Source organism: Polyodon spathula, chromosome 55 (assembly GCF_017654505.1).
Source record: "Polyodon spathula isolate WHYD16114869_AA chromosome 55, ASM1765450v1, whole genome shotgun sequence".
In the NCBI taxonomy this organism is placed as follows: Eukaryota; Metazoa; Chordata; class Actinopteri; order Acipenseriformes; family Polyodontidae; genus Polyodon; species Polyodon spathula.
This window is the reverse complement of record NC_054588.1, coordinates 9,876-27,997: the sequence shown is the minus strand read 5'-3', so window position 1 is coordinate 27,997 and position 18,122 is coordinate 9,876. Positions and strand designations below refer to the sequence as shown.

Sequence of the window (18,122 nt, the reverse complement as noted above, 5' to 3'; positions counted from 1 at the left end):
ACACAGAGAATTGTGAGGGTCTGGAATCAACTCCCCAGTAATGTTGTTGAAGCTGACACCCTGGGATCCTTCAAGAAGCTGCTTGATGAGATTTTGGGATCAATAAGCTACTAACATCCAAACGAGCAAGATGGGCCGAATGGCCTCCTCTCGTTTGTAAACTTTCTTATGTTCTTATGTTCTTATGAACAGCTGGCTTTTGACTCTAATGGGAGTTAAGTTTGGGGGACAGGCCACTTGCTTTACAACCAATCGTAAGATCTTACAAATCATGTTATGCTGCTTATTTGCCATCAAATTAAGGACATCACTCGTGCAAGACAAATTAAATAAAAATGTGCACACAAAATAAATAGCCTAGTTATAATAATGGTTGATAATAAATAAGTGCAAAAATAATGTGATAGATCAAAAACACAGTAAATATAAATACTGTGCTAGAAGTGCATGAAATAACTGTACAAAGTCATCTAAACACAAAGGCTTGTACACAGATAGACCTTGATATTAATCGCATTTTATCACATCAAATCAAATCAAAATGTTTTATAGAGCGCCATTCATGGCAAGCCATCTCAATAAGCATTGAGTACAATATAAACAGTTAAACAAGGTAATAAAACAAAAGAGTAAAACGCAACAAATGATCAGGTTGAAAGTGTGAAAGACATAATATTATAAAATTGAGTTTTATGCCAAATTAGGTGCGTCTCTCACCGAGCAAGGGAGAACATTCTGGAGTTCGGGGGCCCCAAACCGAGTGCTGAGCACCTGCATTTTGCTTTACAGTCCTTGGGAAGTCAGCAGTCACAGCTGCAGCGTTTGTAGCGTCCTGTCACAGGGTCAGACACACAGCAGACAAGCCAGACTCACAAGCAGCTTCTGTGCCGCTGTGTTCATGCACTGTATGTTTGGCAGTAGTTGTTGAACTTGTCATGCCAATAAAGTATCTGAAGTTGAGACAGAGGGGACAGAGATTGGGCAGTTATTTATGAAACTTGGAAACCGTCCTTTAACAATTCGCTGATTGTGCAAAACCGGGAGAAATAAGAGGGAGGAGAGAGGAGACAGAGAGACGAGAGGCCGCGCTTGTGTTTTTCTCTGTCGGTGTTTACTAGAAACTCGAACGTAGAGAAAACCGAACGGATTTTTTTGTATGTTAAAAATAAAAATCTGATGATTTTACAAAACGCCGACTGAAAAACCTGCAGCGACGTCCAGAGAGCAGAGATGACGATTACGTAAGTACACCACGTAAAATAAATACTTTTGCAACTTTGAGCTGTACCTTGTACGTTGCGATACGATATATATTTTTAGATAACTAGTCATTTGTGTAAACATGTTAGCCCTTAACAGTAAGTTTCCCACAGTAAAAGCACAGCAAAGTGTAATACAGCACAGTGAAAGCATGGTAAAGCATAGGCAAGAATAGTGAAGCACAGAGAGGTGTGGTAAAGCATATTTAAAAAAAATAATAAAAAATAAAACCTGGTAAACTAACCCTTATGAAAGTTTCCCACAGTAAAAGCACAGCAAAGTGTAATACAGCACAGTGAAAGCATGGTAAAGCATAGGTCAAGCATATATATATATATTATATATATATATATATATATATATATATATATATATATATATATATATCCTCCTATTAGGTTTCGGGTCTATTTGACCCGACTCTAGTTTCCAATTAGCTTAAATGCTATTTTTCTTTTCATTTTCTGCATAATATTTTATGACTTTTCCAAAGTTGGGGTCATGAACTTGTACACAGAAGACAGAACTTTGAGGTTTTTTTTAGAACAGGTTATGTATACATATAAGATGTTTTGGTCACTGTGACCCGTGGCATTTGTCTATGTAGATTTGTGTGTGCAGGAATAAAACACTTCTTCAATTTGTGATTTTATTATTATTATTATTATTATTATGTATTATTATTATCTCTGGAAATGGCTGCACCTGTCTGGAGATATTTATAAACAAAAAACAAACTATATATCTCTACAAGGCAGAGCCTCATTTTCTCTGTCAGTGTTGCAACAGCATCTTGCTGGTAAAGACTCTCCAAAATAAGGAGCTCCCAGGCTGGCAGTCAAAGAAGTTTTATCACAGCTCCTGGATTAAAAGAGCAGAAAAGAGTCGAACCTTCGCAAATAAAAACAGTTAATCATTCTAAGGCTGTTTAAGTTAGTTTGAAATTGCATCAGGTCAATATGACCCAAACATAACAGATGCACCTAAATTATAATAGCAGGGATATATATATATATACACACACACCCTGACCAATTCTCTCATATTACCGAATTACAAATGGTACACTGAAATTTCTTTCTGTTTGATATTTTATTTTTAAACACTGAAACTCAGAATCAATTATTGTAAGGTGAGATTGGTTTTATGTTGGGAAATATTTTTAAGAAAAATAAAAAACTGAAATATCTTGCTTGCATAAGTATTCAACCCCTGTGCTGTGGAAGCTCCCAGTTTGCACCGATGAAAGAAATTGCCCTAACGAGGACACAATTACCTTAACATTGGCCTCCACCTGTGAACCATTAAAGTTGCTGTCACATTTTCTGGATAAAAACCCCACTGTTGAAGGATCATTGGTAAGGCTGTGAATCTGAAGGAAAATGATGACCAAAGAGCATTCTACAGAAGTTAGAGATAAAGTAATACAAATGCATAGATTAGGGAAAGGGTACAAAATAATATCCAAGTGTTTGGATATCCCAGTGAGCACAGTTGGATCAATAATCAGGAAGTGGAAGCTGCATCACACCACCCAGGCACTGCTAAGAAAAGGCCGTCCCTCAAAACTCAAACAAGAAGGAGACTTGTGAGAGAAGCCACAGAGAGGCCAACAATCACTTTGAAGGAGCAACAGAGTTCAGTGGCTGGGAGTGGAATAATGGTGCACCAGTCAATCATATCTAGAGCTCTCCATAACACTGGCCTGTATGGGAGGGTGGCAAGAAAGAAGCCGTTGCTCAAAAAGTACCATCTGAAAGCACGTCTGGAGTTTGCCAGAAAGCATGAGAGTGACCCAGCTGTGATGTGGGAAAAGGTTTTGTTGTCAGATGAGACCAAGATAGAGCTTTTTGGCCAAAACTCAAAGCGCTATGTGTGGCGCAAACCTAACACATTCACCTTTCAGCAGGACAATGATCCAAAGCACAAGGCCAAAGCAACATTGGAGTGGCTCAAGAACAAAAAGGTGAATGTCCTACAGTGGCCCAGTCAAAGTCCTGATCTCAATCCCATTGAGAATCTGTGGCACTATTTGAAAATTGCAGTCCACAAGCGTCGTCCAACCAACCTGAACAACCTGGAGCAAATCTGCTAAGAAGAATAGGCCAAAATCACTCCGACACTGTGTGCAAAGCTGGTACATACTTACCCCAAAAGACTTAAAGCTGTTATTGCAGCGAAAGGTGGCTCTACCAAATATTAATGTGTAGGGGTTGAATACTTATGCAAGCAAGATATTTCAGTTTTTTTATTTTTCTTAAAAATATTTCCCAACATAAAACCAATGTCACCTTACAATAATTGATTTTGAGTTTAAGTGTTTTAAAATAAAATATCGAACAGAAGAAATTTCAGTGTACCATTTGTAATTCAGTAATATGAGAGAATTGGTCAGGGGTCTGAATACTTTTGCAAGGCACTGTATATATGTATGTATGTGTGTATATGTGTGTGTGTGTGTATACACAGTGGTCTCCGTGTATACGAACACCTCCTAAGGGAACACCCTTGTGGTGTAATGGGTTTTTCCCATTGTAAATGCTCCGGCTAAAGGAACAGGAACTTCGCTTAAAATAACACCTTTTTGGCACTGATAGTGATTCGTTCACAATGGATACAGTACTGTTTTATAAAAAAAAGACTTGCCATCATGAGAGTGCCTTGATGGACACTGGTTTATTAAATCTTTCTAGAAGTGCCATCATGTCATTGAATCATTTTGTGTTCTGATTTCCACGAGTGCACCTCGTCGCTACAAAATGGCCTTCAAAATCACACACCAAGTTGTGGGCTCCACTTATGTTAAATTGTAGTGATTCACATGTTTTAAGGGTAAATTCAGCAGTTTCTGCAGGTTCCCTCTGCTGGGTAGTGCATTTCAAAGCAAAGACTCAACCATGAGCACCAAAGCGCTTTCAAAAGAACTCCGGGACAAAGTTGTTGAAAGGCACAGATCAGGGGATCGGTATAAAAAAATATCAAAGTCCTTGAATATCCCCTGGACAGCGGTCAAGATGATTATTAAGAAGTGGAAGGTGTATAGCACCACCAAGACCCTGCCTAGATCAGGCCGTCCCTTCAAACTGGATGACCGAGCAAGGAGACTGATCAGAGAGGCTACCCAGAGGCCAATGGCAACTTTGTAAGAGCTACAAGCTTTTATGACCGAGACTGGTCAAAGTGTGCGTGTGACAACAATATCCCAAGCGCCACAAATCTGGCCTGTATGGTAGGGTGGCAAGAAGGAAGCCATTACTTAAGAAAGACACCTTGAATCCAGTTTGAAGTATGCAAAAAAACACTTGGGAGATTCTGTAGCCATTTGGCAAAAACTTTTGTGGGTTGATGAAACTAAAATTGAACTTTTTGGCCTAAATGCAAAACATTATGTTTGGCGCAAACCCAACATGGTGCATCACCCAAAGAACACCATTCCTCCGCCTATGGCAACTCTGATGGAGTTACAGTCTTCCACTGCTGAGCTGGGAGATGCTGTGCATACGGCAACAATAGCCCGGATGCTTCACAAAACTGGCCTTTATGGGAGAATGGCAAAAAGTAAGCCATTGTTGAAAAAGCTCACATCAAATCTTGGCTAGAGTTTGCCAGAAGGCATATGGGAGACTCTGAAACCAAGTGGAAGAAGAGTCTGATGAGACCAAAATAGAGCTTTTTGGCCTCAACGCTAAGTGCTATGTTTGGCGCAAGCCTAACACCGCACATCATCCTGAGAACACCATCCCTACTGTGAATCATGGTGGTGGCAGCATCATGCTATGGGGATACTTCTCTGCATCAGGGCCTGGAAAGCTTATGATGATAGAGGGCAAAATGGATGCAGCAAAATACAGAGAAATCCTGGAGGAAAATCTGCTGAAGTCTGCAAGTGACCTGGGACGTGGGAGAAGATTCATCTTCCAGCAGGACAATGTCCTGGAGTGGCCCAGTAAAAGCCTGGACCTCAGTCCAATTGAGAATATGTGGAAAAAGTTGTAAATTGTTGTTCACCAAAGGTCCCCGTCCAACTTGACGGAGCTTGAGCAATTTTGCAAAGAAGAATGGGCAAAAATTTCAGTGTCCAATGTGCAAAGCTGGTAGAGACTTATCCAAATACTCAAGGTCATAATTGTTGCCAAAGGTGCCTCTACCAAATATTGACTCAAGGGGGTGAATACTTATGCAATCAATTATTTTCTGTTTTGTATTTGTAATTAATTTAGAACAAATTGTAGATTTTACTTTTCACTTTGACATTATGGACTTTTTTTTTGTGTTGATCAGTGGCAAAAACTCCTAATTAAATCCATTTTGATTCTATGTTGTTACACAATAAAATGTGGAAAAGTCCAAGGGGGGTGAATACTTTTGAGAGCCACTGTAAATTCTGTTCTTCTATGCAGTTAACTTTTTGCCACAGCAGCCCGAAAATGTTTGATGCTGTCTGAGGCTATGCTGGGTACTTCACAATTCATAACATGTTGCATTTCTGCTCCACCTACTCGATTGATTTCCTTTCTATCTCCTCCCTCAGATCCACTAGCAGAAGTGATCACCAATCTTAAATGTATTTTCAGAGGTTGGCGTCCCGCTTTCAGAAAAAAAAACAATCGCTCCCCTTCATTCACTGAAGTTTCCAGGAATCATACTGGACACTGAAAGTTTGAAGCTGCCTCCCCGTGTCCATAATTTCCAGATCAATAAACAATCAGGGAAAGCGCAATGTCCTCGTTACTGGGTCATTTTAATTTTGCAGTTAGCATTATCCACCAGGGTGGGCATTTATATCTCGATTAATTGTTCTTTCTTCAGCAGCAAAAAACTTGGACTCCTACATCAGTATTTCATCAGAAGCTGGAAAAGACATTAAAATGTGGTCAGCTCTCATACAGCACTGGAATGGCCTCTCTATGGTTTATGAACATTTCATTTCAGCACCGCACCACCTGGCTTTATTAATGGACGCTTCATTCAAGGGATTTGGAGGCCTTTTAAACAGCCAGTGGTTTTCTAGTGCATGGCTACTAGAAATCGTTAATCTATCACTGCATCTAAAATTCACAGCTCTTCTCAAAATGTACCCAATAGTCGCAGCAGCACATCTATGGGTTCATCTTTGGCCAAAGAAATCAATACTTTTCTTCTGCGATAACAGGTCCCTACAGCTCGGCCAACTCCAGCAGTGACACCCCAGTTCAACCAGATAATTTTCAACTGAACCCAGCTATCATGACTACTCAATACAGTGCAAGCATACATGGCTGCACACTCGCTCCTCTTATTCCACCGGCTGGACCACCTATTTGACTTTCTGCTCCCAAAGCAGGATTAGTCCGACCCTATTCAACCAGAACTGGATTATGGCTTTTATAGGACACGCAAAGGACTCTTTACATCTTGGACCAGCTACAATCCAGTCCTATCTGTCAGGAATGCAATACCAATTTCGCTTGATGTCCATTATCTCTCCAACTCTCCTATCAATACCAGCTGTCCGTCTCCTCCTGCGCAGAATCTCTAACAGCTCTCTAACTCCTTCTCGCCTGCCTAGCTCTATAGATATTCTTGCCAGTTTGATTTCAATTTTCCGTCAAGGCTGCTTCTCTACACTTGATGACCTAACAATAGAGACTATATTGTAACGATCACTCTACAGGAACATAAACATATAGACAGCAATCAGAATAAACAAATAAATAATCAGGACAACAAAGTAATAATAATAATGAAAAACAGTATATTGCTCAACACAATAAGGGCATATCTGTACAAGAACAAGACAAGCCAGCACAAAAAGAAAAAAATAGAGCAACCAAAAAACAAAAGTAATATAATCACAGTCACAACCCAGAATAAGTCCCAAGTCCAGGCTTCACAACTGTGAGGTATAACATACGGTATAGCCAAATACATTGCACCCCAATATTAGCTTTTGTCCACTTGCAAGAGTTATAATGCAAGAATAAAAATAAATAAAAAAAGAGAGTTGGTTAGATCTCATCCACTCTTCCTGTCCAAATTGTCCAAGGCAGACTTGAGTGTGATGAAAATAAAGCTGCTGAATATTTTTGTAATCCACAGGGAGATGAAGGAAAGCCAATCCAGCATGAAAACACACAGAAAAAACATCCAGAGCAAACAATAAGTCCAGAGTAAGAGCAAAGTAGCAAAACAAAAAAGAAAGAACAGGACAAAACTAAAGAAAACCGTTTGCTAACACAGGTGGTGCGATCCATCAAAAAAAACCCTGTTATATTCCCCTTTTTTCCATGCAAGGGGTTTCTTAAACCAAACCCAGGGACTCATGCAGCTCATTAACTAACACCTGTCGACCCAAGGGACTTTTTCACCCTGAAAAAAGAAACAAGGACCAGGGGTCACAAATGGAGATTAGACAAAGGGGCATTCAGAACAGAAAATAGGAGGCACTTTTTTACACAGAGAGTTGTGAGGGTCTGGAATCAACTCCCCAGTAATGTTGTTGAAGCCGACACTCTGGGATCCTTCAAGAAGCTGCTGATGAGATTCTGGGATCAATAAGCTGCTGACAACCAAACGAGCAAGATGGGCCGAATGGCCTCCTCTCGTTTGTAAATTTTCTTATGTTCTTATGTTGCAAGACTGAGCCCTGGCTGAGAGGAAAAAACACCTGGTTTCAAATCAACCACTGGGTGGAGCAAATACTTGTATTGAAAATTACTTGGCCAAGCAAAAACAAAGAACATAAGATATTAAGTAACTATGTTACAATATGTCTAATTGCATTTTTGTTTTTTTAAGATGCTCAGAATATGCAGTTCCTTCTATTGCCACCTGCCTATGCTGGGTATTCGCTGCAGTGATCTCACGCTCATCCTGGATTCCCACTTTATCCTCTTTCCGAAACGAATCAGCTTTGGCAACGTCAATTTATTCAGCTATCAGAAATGGACTCTCCTCTATTCCCATATGCTTCCATGCAGAAATATATAGCAGAAGGCAAACCTATTTCGAATTCTGACCCCCTGTTCATCGATTCAAACTGGACTGTTATATTCAGACATTGGTTCACATGTCATCTGTAGGACAGGATGCCCCAAGGCACTGGTGGGCGTTTGGGGGGGGCGGCTCTTTTCCTTGGGGTGGGGCTGGTAGGGTCCTGGCCCAGAGTGGCATCCTTAAGAGCCTTGGCAAAGGCCCTCATGTCTCCTTATTGCGGTGCACCTGGATGGTGGTGTGGTGTGCCAGGTGCATGTTGGGCAGCAGGGCGATGACCTGGGACCTCTGCGTTGATGCCCTAGATGGTGCATTGGGTACATCCACTCTGGCCAGCAGGGTGGAGATCATGATCTTAGAGCTGCGGAAAGCTTGTGTTTCTCTGTCTGCCACCTGCTTTAGAGACTTTGCCATGTTATTGGTGCCAATGTGTATGATGAGATACTTTTGGGCACCCAAGTTTCAGTTTTGACAGGATCTTTAGGGCCCTTTCTGTGGTGGGACAGCGTAGCTTGGTCACCCTCCTGCCTGGGAACCGTCACCCCTGGTCCAGATATTTCCCATTGGAGTCTATCAGGATTACCACCTCACTTCTCACCTGTTGGTAATCTCCTCTCTCTCTCTCTCAGACCCTGTCATTACCGAGCAGCCATGTTGCTAAGCGGAGCCGGCGACGCCCTCGGTTACCGGAACCAGCTCTGGGAGTACAACCAATCAGGGCCCTGCATTCACCGGGAGCTGCAGGAAATGGGTGGGCTCAAGAACATTATTGTGCAGCTCCCTGATTGGCCTGTCAGCGATGACACCGTGCTGCACCTAGCAACTGCGGAGGCCCTAGCAACAGGTAACTCGCAATACTAGCGGTATTTTCAAAGTTTCTCCAAAACTCACTTTCTGTTCTCTGTTTCCTCTTCCTCTAGGGAAGGAAGGTGAGGAGCTGCTGCAGGAAGTTGCTCTTCGCTATGTTGAGGCCATGAAAGACATGGAGGGGAGAAAACCAGGACCAACGAGCATTCTGGGTAACCTATCTATCTATCTATCTATCTGTCTATCTATCTATCTATCTATCTATCTATCTATCTATCTATATGTCTCTCTTTGTTTATAAGTTATAATGCCTGTGTGTATATGTCTCTTTTTCTCTCTCTCTCTCTCTCAGGTACCTCTCAGCTTAGGCCGGGTGTGCCCGGTGGATATCGGATCCCATTCAATACCGAAGCGACTGGCTGTGGAGCCGCAATGAGAGCCATGTGCATCGGGCTGAGGTGAGATCAGTAATTAATGTATTTCTGTTCCGGTGATTCTCATTGGCTATGTCTCTGTTCTGAGTGATGCTCATTGGTTGTGTCTCAGGTATCCTCGGCCGGAGGAGCTCCCTGATTTAATCAGAGTTTCCATCGAGACAGGGAGAATGACTCACAACCACCCTACAGGTAAACCAATCAATAATAAGAACATAAGAAAGTTTACAAACGAGAGGAGGCCATTCGGCCCATTCTGCTTGTTTGGTTGTTGGTAGCTTATTGATCTCAGAATCTCATCAAGCAGCTTCTTCAAGGATCTCAGGGTGTCAGCTTCAACAACATTACCTCCCAATTCTCTGTGTAAAAAAGTGCCTCCTATTTTCTGTTCTGAATGCCCCTTTGTCTAATCTCCATTTGTGACCCCTGACCCTTGTTTCTTTTTTCAAGTTGAGAAAGTCCCTTGGGTCGTCGTTGTCAGTACCTTTTAGAATTTTGAATTCTGTCTGCATATGACATGGCTTTTAAACCTGGAATAATTCTGATCGCTCTTCTTTGCACTCTTTCTAGAGTAGCAATATCCTTTTTGTAGCGAGGTGACCAGAACTGAACACAATAGTCTACATGAGGTCTTACTAATGCATTGTACAGTTTTAACATTACTTCCCTTGATTTAAATTCAACACTTTTCACAATATATCCGAGCATCTTGTTGGCCTTTTTTATAGCTTCCCCACATTGTCTAGATGAAGACATTTTTGAGTCAACCAAAACTCCTAGGTCTTTTTCATAGATTCCTTCTCCAATTTCAGTATCTCCCATATGATATTTATAATGCACATTTTTATTTCCTGCATGCAGTACCTTACACTTTTCTCTATTAAATGTCATTTGCCACTCCTCCTAATTTTGTGTCATTCTGAATGACCTCTGCAACAGTGTTTGCCACTCCTCCTACTTTTGTGTTGTCTGCAAATTTAACAAGTTTGCTTACTATACCAGAATCTAAATCATTAATGTAGATTAGGAATAGCAGAGGACCTAATACTGTTCCCTGTGGTACACCACTGGTTACCACACTCCATTCTGAGGTTTTTCCTCTAATCAGTACTTTCTGTTTTCTACATGTTAACCACTCCCTAATCCATGTACATGTGTTTCCTTGAGTCCCAACTGCTTTCAGTTTGATAATTAATCTTTTATGCGGGACTTTGTCAAAAGCTTTCTGGAAATCTAAATAAACCATGCCTCATGCTTGTAATTATCCATTGTTGATATTGCATCCTCAAAAAAATCAAGCAGGTTAATTAGACACGATCTCCCTTTTGGATCAGGCTTATTGGTCTATAGTAGGGGTGTCAAACATACAGCCTGCGGAGCAATGTCACCCGGCCTGCGGAATATTATTTTTTTATTCACTAGAATACAGGTTTAAAAAAAAAAGGTGCAGGGACAGACATACAAGAATTATTGTTTTCTCACATGTATTCAAAGCAAAAAACAAATGTCTGTATCTGTTAGAAATTATTTTCCCTGTGTAAGATTTTATATATATATATATATATATGTGGAAGCCGTATGATAATAATATATATATCTACAGATATATATATATTATATTTGTGGAAGGGTGGTGGATAATTCACTGACATGGGAGACAGAACAGATGTACTTGAAACACCACACCGGTGCCCCGTTTTATTTTCGGCAGGTACACTTTTTACCCGCAGAGGGCACTGTTGTCCGTGGGCTGTCTATCAATGATGATAGACAGCACCACAGGAATACCAAAGCTGGTAAATAAATTAACTGTGGGCGCACTCGCAGGTGCTCAAAATAATAATGAAAACAGAAGGCGAAAGGAAAAAGGAAAATAAAACAGTAATAAAACTACAAATAAAAGATGCTGCACTTGGCAGCATTATCCCAGTTGTCGCTACCCGTACGACCCGGATCACTGACCTACTCTAGCGGCTCCCTGCCTGCTCTAAACAATATTTCGGGGGTCTGCCCAAGGGTTCCCCGCTGTCACTCTCTGGCTTGTTGGTTGCTGTCTTTCTCCAAGCTGGTTCTCGGTCCTCGACCAGCGCTTCTGCACGTCTAAAAGGGCAGTCCTGTGGAAACAGTAGAACATTATCTTATAGGGCTAACAATCTCCCCAAGACCCGCCTCCCAGCCATTCAGAGAGAGGGAAAGTCCACACACCCCCTTTCCCACCTCCCCGTGTCACTGCCATGACTCACAGGCGGTTGTTGGACGACTGCTGCCCTCTTCCTGCAGCACTGTGAACACGCCAGCAGAGTCAGCACAGATCTCCCCCTGCTACATATATATATATATATATATATATATATATATATATATATATATATATATATATATATATATATTTTTACTCTCGCTGGAGCCGCTGCTCGCTTTCCCGCACTGCTGCTGCTGCCTTGAAGGGAGGGGGGCATGGAGCATTGGGGGGGGGGGTTCTCCTGGTGCACTCTGACTGTCAGCTAAGATCAGCCTGAGCGTGGCTATTCACTCTATTTGCTAAATAAATTTGCTTTCTGTTTTGGAAGATACAAGCTGCACGCTTGGATTCTTACCGCCGCTACAATCAGGGTCCGTTTCTGTCTGCAGTATTATGATACAGGTCATATTTGCAAAACTTGTATATTAATCAACGTTTTAATTTTGTTTCATCATGCAATCCTAGCAATCCTAAAAACAGTGAGTAATTATTGTTTATTTTGTACAACGCCATCTTTTTAACATTGTGTGTTTTATTTGAAGTGTTATTCAAGTTAAAAATCAGCGTTATTTCTTTATAAAAACGCATCTATGACCACTTTGTTTATTGCCAAGGCACAACACAGGCAGTGATTATTTAAAAAAAAAAAAAAAAAAAAAAAGTGTTTTTACTTGAAAAACACACGATTTAACTACTGTATTGCATTCTTTGTTTTGTAGTTAATTCACAAGGGTAATGTAAGGCCCGTCTTAATTCTGGAATATTTTTCAGCTTTAATACCATGCTACATATAATGGCTTTGATAGCGTTTTTAAAACGAATATCCAAACAAATATCTAAATCTTGAACGAATATCTAAACATGAAAATTAATTTGTCACAGCACAACAAAAAAAACTTGCAAAATATAAATAGATACTGATCTTTTTTTTTTTTTATTTAGCACGCAGCAAAAAGGTAAAGGCAAAGAACATCAGTGGCTGCTACTGCTGCTCCTGATACCTGGAACCTTTGCTTGAACCAGCACAGCAACATCTGGATCAGATAACTGGGCTGAGGATATCTGAGGATATCGAATTGAGTTGAGAATAACATTTTGAGTTGTTGATATTCATGATGGAGGAAGATTGCTGCTTCTCTAGGCACTATTTCAGCAGCATTTCTTCAAAAACTCTCCATCAGAAAATGGTTTTGAAGAAACAGCTATTTTGTGAGCAATCACATGGCTTGCCTTCACAGCAGCATCACCTATGCTACAAGCATTAGTAAACATCAAACTAATTCAGAGTATTTATCTTCACGTACCGTTCCTGTATATGTATCGTATTTCTTGCCATGGTTTGCTTCATAGTGTATTTTAATGTTGTATTATTTCACAACAGACACATGTTGCTTACAAATAAAGCACATTGGCTTTCCATTCATGCCCTCAAAGAAATACGAAATTCCCCATTTCTCTTGAAACACAGAGCATTCTTGTTCCACTTTTTTCTTTTCACAGATAAAGACACAATAACACTTGTCACTACAGAACCTTGTTCTGGTATCACTGGTGTCGTCTACTCAAACCAGCTGACGCACTGGTGTCTCACCCACATGGTCGGCGATTGACAGCAATCATAGCAACATGAAAATTTGTGTTCCTCATGCAAAGGTTTGGGGTTTTGGGTTCGTCTTTTGTATTTTTTTAACTGTCACCCGGCCTGCGTCAAGTGCCAGGGTATTGGATCAGGCCAGTCAAACGAAACGAGTTTGACACCCCTGGTCTATAGTTACCCGGTTCAGCTTTGTTTCCCTTTTTGTGGATCGGTATTACGTTTGCAATTCTCCAGTCTGTTGGTACAACCCATGTCAAAAGACTGTTGCATGATCTTGGTTAGCGGTTTGTAAATAACTTCTTTCATTTCTTTGAGTACTATTGGGAGGATCTCATCCGGCCCAGGGGATTTCAACACTTCTGCCTCTGTTATGCTGAAGTTATTTAAAACTGGATAGGAACAAGTTGGCATGTGGGGCATATGTTGTCCGTATCCTCCTTTTGTAAAAACTTGTGAAAAGTAATCATTTAATATATTTGCTATTTTTTTCTTTGTCTATGATTTTGCCATTTGTATCGCTTAGACATTTAACCTCCTCTTTGAATGTTCTGTTGCTGTTCTAATATTGGAAAAACATTTTGGAATTGGTTTTAACCCCCTTAGCAATGTTCATTTCTATCTCTGTCTTTGGCCTTCCTTTTTTACTTGCGTTTGCAGTTCCAGGTCTCTTTATGTGTACTTTGTTTTTGGTCCCTTTTAACCTGTAGCGGTCCTATGTCCGACATTACAATTTTCCCTTTCCAGTCTAATGTTGGACCCTGTCCAACATCATCAAAAAGACGTCAAGCGCGGTTCTCTAGTCGTTTTTTCTCCAGAAAAAGCTGAGAAAACCTTTCAATGGCCGAGTGAGACTGATAGGAGTCGAATGAAACCGAAAAAAGTGCATATCTCATAGCCCCATTCACCACAGAGGTAACACGGACATAACAAAGGAGGTAGCTGCTTCTGTATCCAGCGCTCAAAGAATATCACAGACATTTGCAGAGCTTTTTGAGATGTTATAGTAATAAAATAATGACTTGGATTGCATTATTGAGGAGTTTGGTGATAAAACGAGTGACCAGGAGAGGATTTATCAGTATGCAGGTCTATAAAGAGGTATGTGAAAAATACAGCGAACAATTGGTGGGGTTTGGCTGTAGATGCAGTACTGAGTGTCCTGTTGCAATTCAGTGCCTTTTAAACCTGTTTTACTCTTTTTATTAAAAATTTAAATGACCCGTGTAAAATAAGCAGCATGTGTGAAAATACATTGGACCTGACGCGCCTGACAAGCGCTGAATAAATGGACTGCAAAGGGTTAAACGCTCTGAAAGTGCCTTTTTTCGCTGATTTTAAAAAACAAATAATCTATTAAACCATTTTTGCAATTTCGTTTTAGATTTAGATTTGTCTACTTTTGGGATGTAATTGTTTTGCGCCTCTAGTACATTTTTAAAAAACAGCCATCCTTCTGTGGATGTTTTCTCTATTTCACTCCAGTCTACTTCTGTTAGTCTCTGTTTCATACCTTCATAATTTGCCTTTCTAAAATTGTAAACCTTAGCTTTAGTCATTACATTTTGGGTTTTCAAAATCAATCAATAGTGAAAGAGAACCAGATGAGATCAATAGCCTATCAAATCAATCGGTAATCCATAGCCAATCAATAATGAATAGCATAGCAATCAATAATAAATCTATCAACCAGTAATCAATGAGATCATGGTGAGATCAGTAACATAAACCAATAATCAATAGCCTAACAATAATCAACAACCTCTCAAACAAAATCAATAATCAAATATCCAGTTGTGGTCAATAGCCGATCAATCAATAATCAATGAGATGTAAACAGGCAGGCAGGCACGTCCTAATAAAGTGACTAGGCAGTGCATGGGTTTCAAAATCTGTTTCTTCTATCATTCTGGTTTGATTACTCTGTGGTCGCATTCTCTCTTCTTGATCAGGCTATCTGGGCTCGTTAGCTTCGGCCCTGTTCACAGCCTTTGCAGTGCAGCGACGCCCACTCCTCTCCTGGGGGGTGGGGCTCGTGCAGGCGCTGCCGCTGGCAATGGAGTTCGTCCAATCAGCCGCCGTCGATGTGGAGGAGAATCTGAGAGAGTGGGGTTTCTTCACAGCCAAGTGGGAATGGTGAGAACTGGGAACCAGACCTGGGGTCAGTTCCAATTGTAATTGTGCAGTTTGTAATTCATTGCAATTCCAATGTAACTGTAACTGTAGTTGAACCGAGGCACTCCTGCACAACTGTAATCCCTCCCCCCATCCCTCCCCTCTCAGGTATCTCTCTGAAAGGGGTCTGGTGTCAGGGGAGGGGCCTGTGACTTGGCCTGACCCCTATGGCCCTTCAGAACGTGACTCGGCCTATCAGAGTTTCAGCCTGTCTGGGTGGGCGGGACGTAGCGGGCACGATGCTCCAATGATAGCGCTGGATTCCCTGCTGGGAGCAGGGCCTGACTGGGAAGAGCTGTGCAACAGAGCCATGTTCCACGGAGGTATTGATCAGTTAATACTGATTCTCAAATGGCAGTTATTGATCAAGCATAAGTGGTTATTGATATTCTATTAATGACTATTGGTCATCTCAGTAATGGTTATTCTGTATTCAAAACTGGTAATTGAGTACTGCTTTTAAATTGATGATTGCTAATTATTAATCTTAATTACCGCATTAATTATAATATTGATGACTAGTACTGGCTACTGATTAGGTAGTACTGGATTGAGACTGGATTGAGATTACAGATTATTGATCATGTGTTATAATAATTGATTACTGACTATTTAATGAGGGGTACTACAAAAGATTTAGAAGTGAGTAGTTTTTCGAGATTTACGATTATACTGTAAATACAGTATAATCGTAAATCTCGAAAAACTACTCACTTCTAAATCTTTTGTAGTCATTTTTGTATTACTTTAGTATAAATACATGTTAATTTGGATTCATATGTTGTTTTTTTCTGACTTTATGTGAACGACAAGACACACATTTGCCCGTTTTCCCATTGGAAATAGTGATATTTTGAAAAATCACTGTCCTGGTCACAAAAGCAAAGTTTGTGGGGAATAATAGCCATTTTCTATACTTTTGAGGCATAAGCAATTAGGAAATAACACTTACTACCCAGGAACAAAAAAAAAAAAAAAAAATTGTGACACAGTGTTATTAAGCTGCTTGACCCCCGCAGGAGACAGTGACTCGACGGGGGTGATCGCAGGCTGCTGCTGGGGTCTCCTGCACGGGTTTGAAGGGGTCCCTGAGGGAAACTACCACACCCTGGAATACAGGAGCAGAATGGAGGCCGTCACCAAGCAGTTATACAAACTGGCAGGCTGGCAGGAAAAGTGAGCCGGAATCAGTTACAAACTGCCTTTCTCTCTCAAATAACTTGTTTGGTTGATTGGTTATTTTGTTTGTTTTGTTTAATGTTTGCAAACACTCCTAAAGCCCCTCATCCTCTGTCAAAGCCTGTTAAAATAAACAGGTTTTAAACTTTACTTGTTCCTGTGTTGTGTGGTTTTTGTGTGTAATCTCCGCCTTACTATATATATATACACACACACACACACACACACACACACACACACACACACAGACACACACACACACACACACACACACTCACACACACACACTCACATTTAATAACACTCTCACACCACAAATAATTATCAGTAAAAACCAAGTTTATTTCCACAAAATTCACTCAAAAATTGAATACAGAATAAAAACCTTAACCCCAAACCCAGGGTGTGTAGTCTATCAAATAAAACCAAAAAGGACAGAACTGTGTTTACTGCAGCAGCAGAACAGTGTGTTACATTTTAACACTAGAACCACCATGCAGGTCATTGTGACCCATTTTGGACTTAAAATGTTTATTACTCTTCCATTGTAAGTCATACGTGTGTGTCCATTTTTTGACTTTTTCTAAATATATGAATTAAATATCCTGGGCCCAATCTTCGATCTTCACACAATCCCCTCGCTAAACATGTGTCTCGCAAAAAAATAGTGCATTGGCACAAAATGAGAAATATTCCAAAACGGCACAAAACATTTGTGAGACATTGGAATATAGCAGTTTTCGCAATTCGTAAATCTGTTTGTGCCTCGCAAAACCGTCTGCGCATTCACTACCAATATAGCAACTGCACACAACAGCAAAGCGAGAATGCAGAATGATAGACAGTCACCATTAGTAATGGCATTACCCCGACAAGCTGCTATCATTGGTGTTGCCACAGTATGTACCGATATGACAGCAGGCGAGACCACACAATATATCGTGCACACATACATACGGGCCATTCAAATACACAATTGGCTCCACAGCTAGGTGCCAAATTTTCAAATTAATGTACTGTTAATGCCACTGTTTTATTGAATACGGACAGTATTGTATCACGAGGAAATACTATATAGGTTTCTTTAAGGCCTGCTGATCAAAAACATACAGCTAAGAATGTAACTTGTGTAACTTTACGCTATTGTCTATTGAATTAGATAACCCATGACATACTAGCTCCCAATATCAGAAAGTTAAATTTTTCTCATGGACCCCTATTGCCACATTTTTACCTGTGGGGGGAGATTAAAAATGGCTATTATTGACAGGAAACAGTACTATAAAATGACATACCTGGTCATTTCTGAAAGATTAGGCTATTGTCCATCGAATGAGACCACCCATGGCATTTTAGCCCCCTTAGAAAGTAAAATTTTTCTCTTGGGCCCCTAATGCTAAATTTTGACATGTGTGGCAATGTTGTTAGTAGACTTGCTAACAGTGGGACGAGTCTCTCA

At 40.5% G+C, this 18,122-nt stretch overlaps 1 protein-coding gene across 1 annotated transcript; it reads left to right on the top strand.

The window, feature by feature from the left end:
* Positions 1-820: 820 nt before the first annotated feature.
* adprh (ADP-ribosylarginine hydrolase) lies at positions 821-16,813 on the top strand. Its single transcript, XM_041239481.1, has 8 exons — positions 821-1,241; positions 8,862-9,076; positions 9,153-9,251; positions 9,392-9,497; positions 9,586-9,665; positions 15,262-15,445; positions 15,593-15,807; positions 16,504-16,813. The coding sequence occupies exons 1-8, from the start codon at positions 1,231-1,233 to the stop codon at positions 16,662-16,664; spliced, it is 1,071 nt and encodes a 356-aa protein (XP_041095415.1). The 5' UTR covers positions 821-1,230; the 3' UTR covers positions 16,665-16,813.
* Positions 16,814-18,122: the final 1,309 nt, after the last annotated feature.

Excerpts from the sequence above, each read along its gene's own strand:
- adprh (XM_041239481.1), top strand. Across the intron at positions 9,077-9,152 it reads TGCGGAGGCCCTAGCAACAG|GGAAGGAAGGTGAGGAGCTG; the intron begins GTAACTCGCAAT and ends CTCTTCCTCTAG. Across the intron at positions 15,446-15,592 it reads TTCACAGCCAAGTGGGAATG|GTATCTCTCTGAAAGGGGTC; the intron begins GTGAGAACTGGG and ends CTCCCCTCTCAG.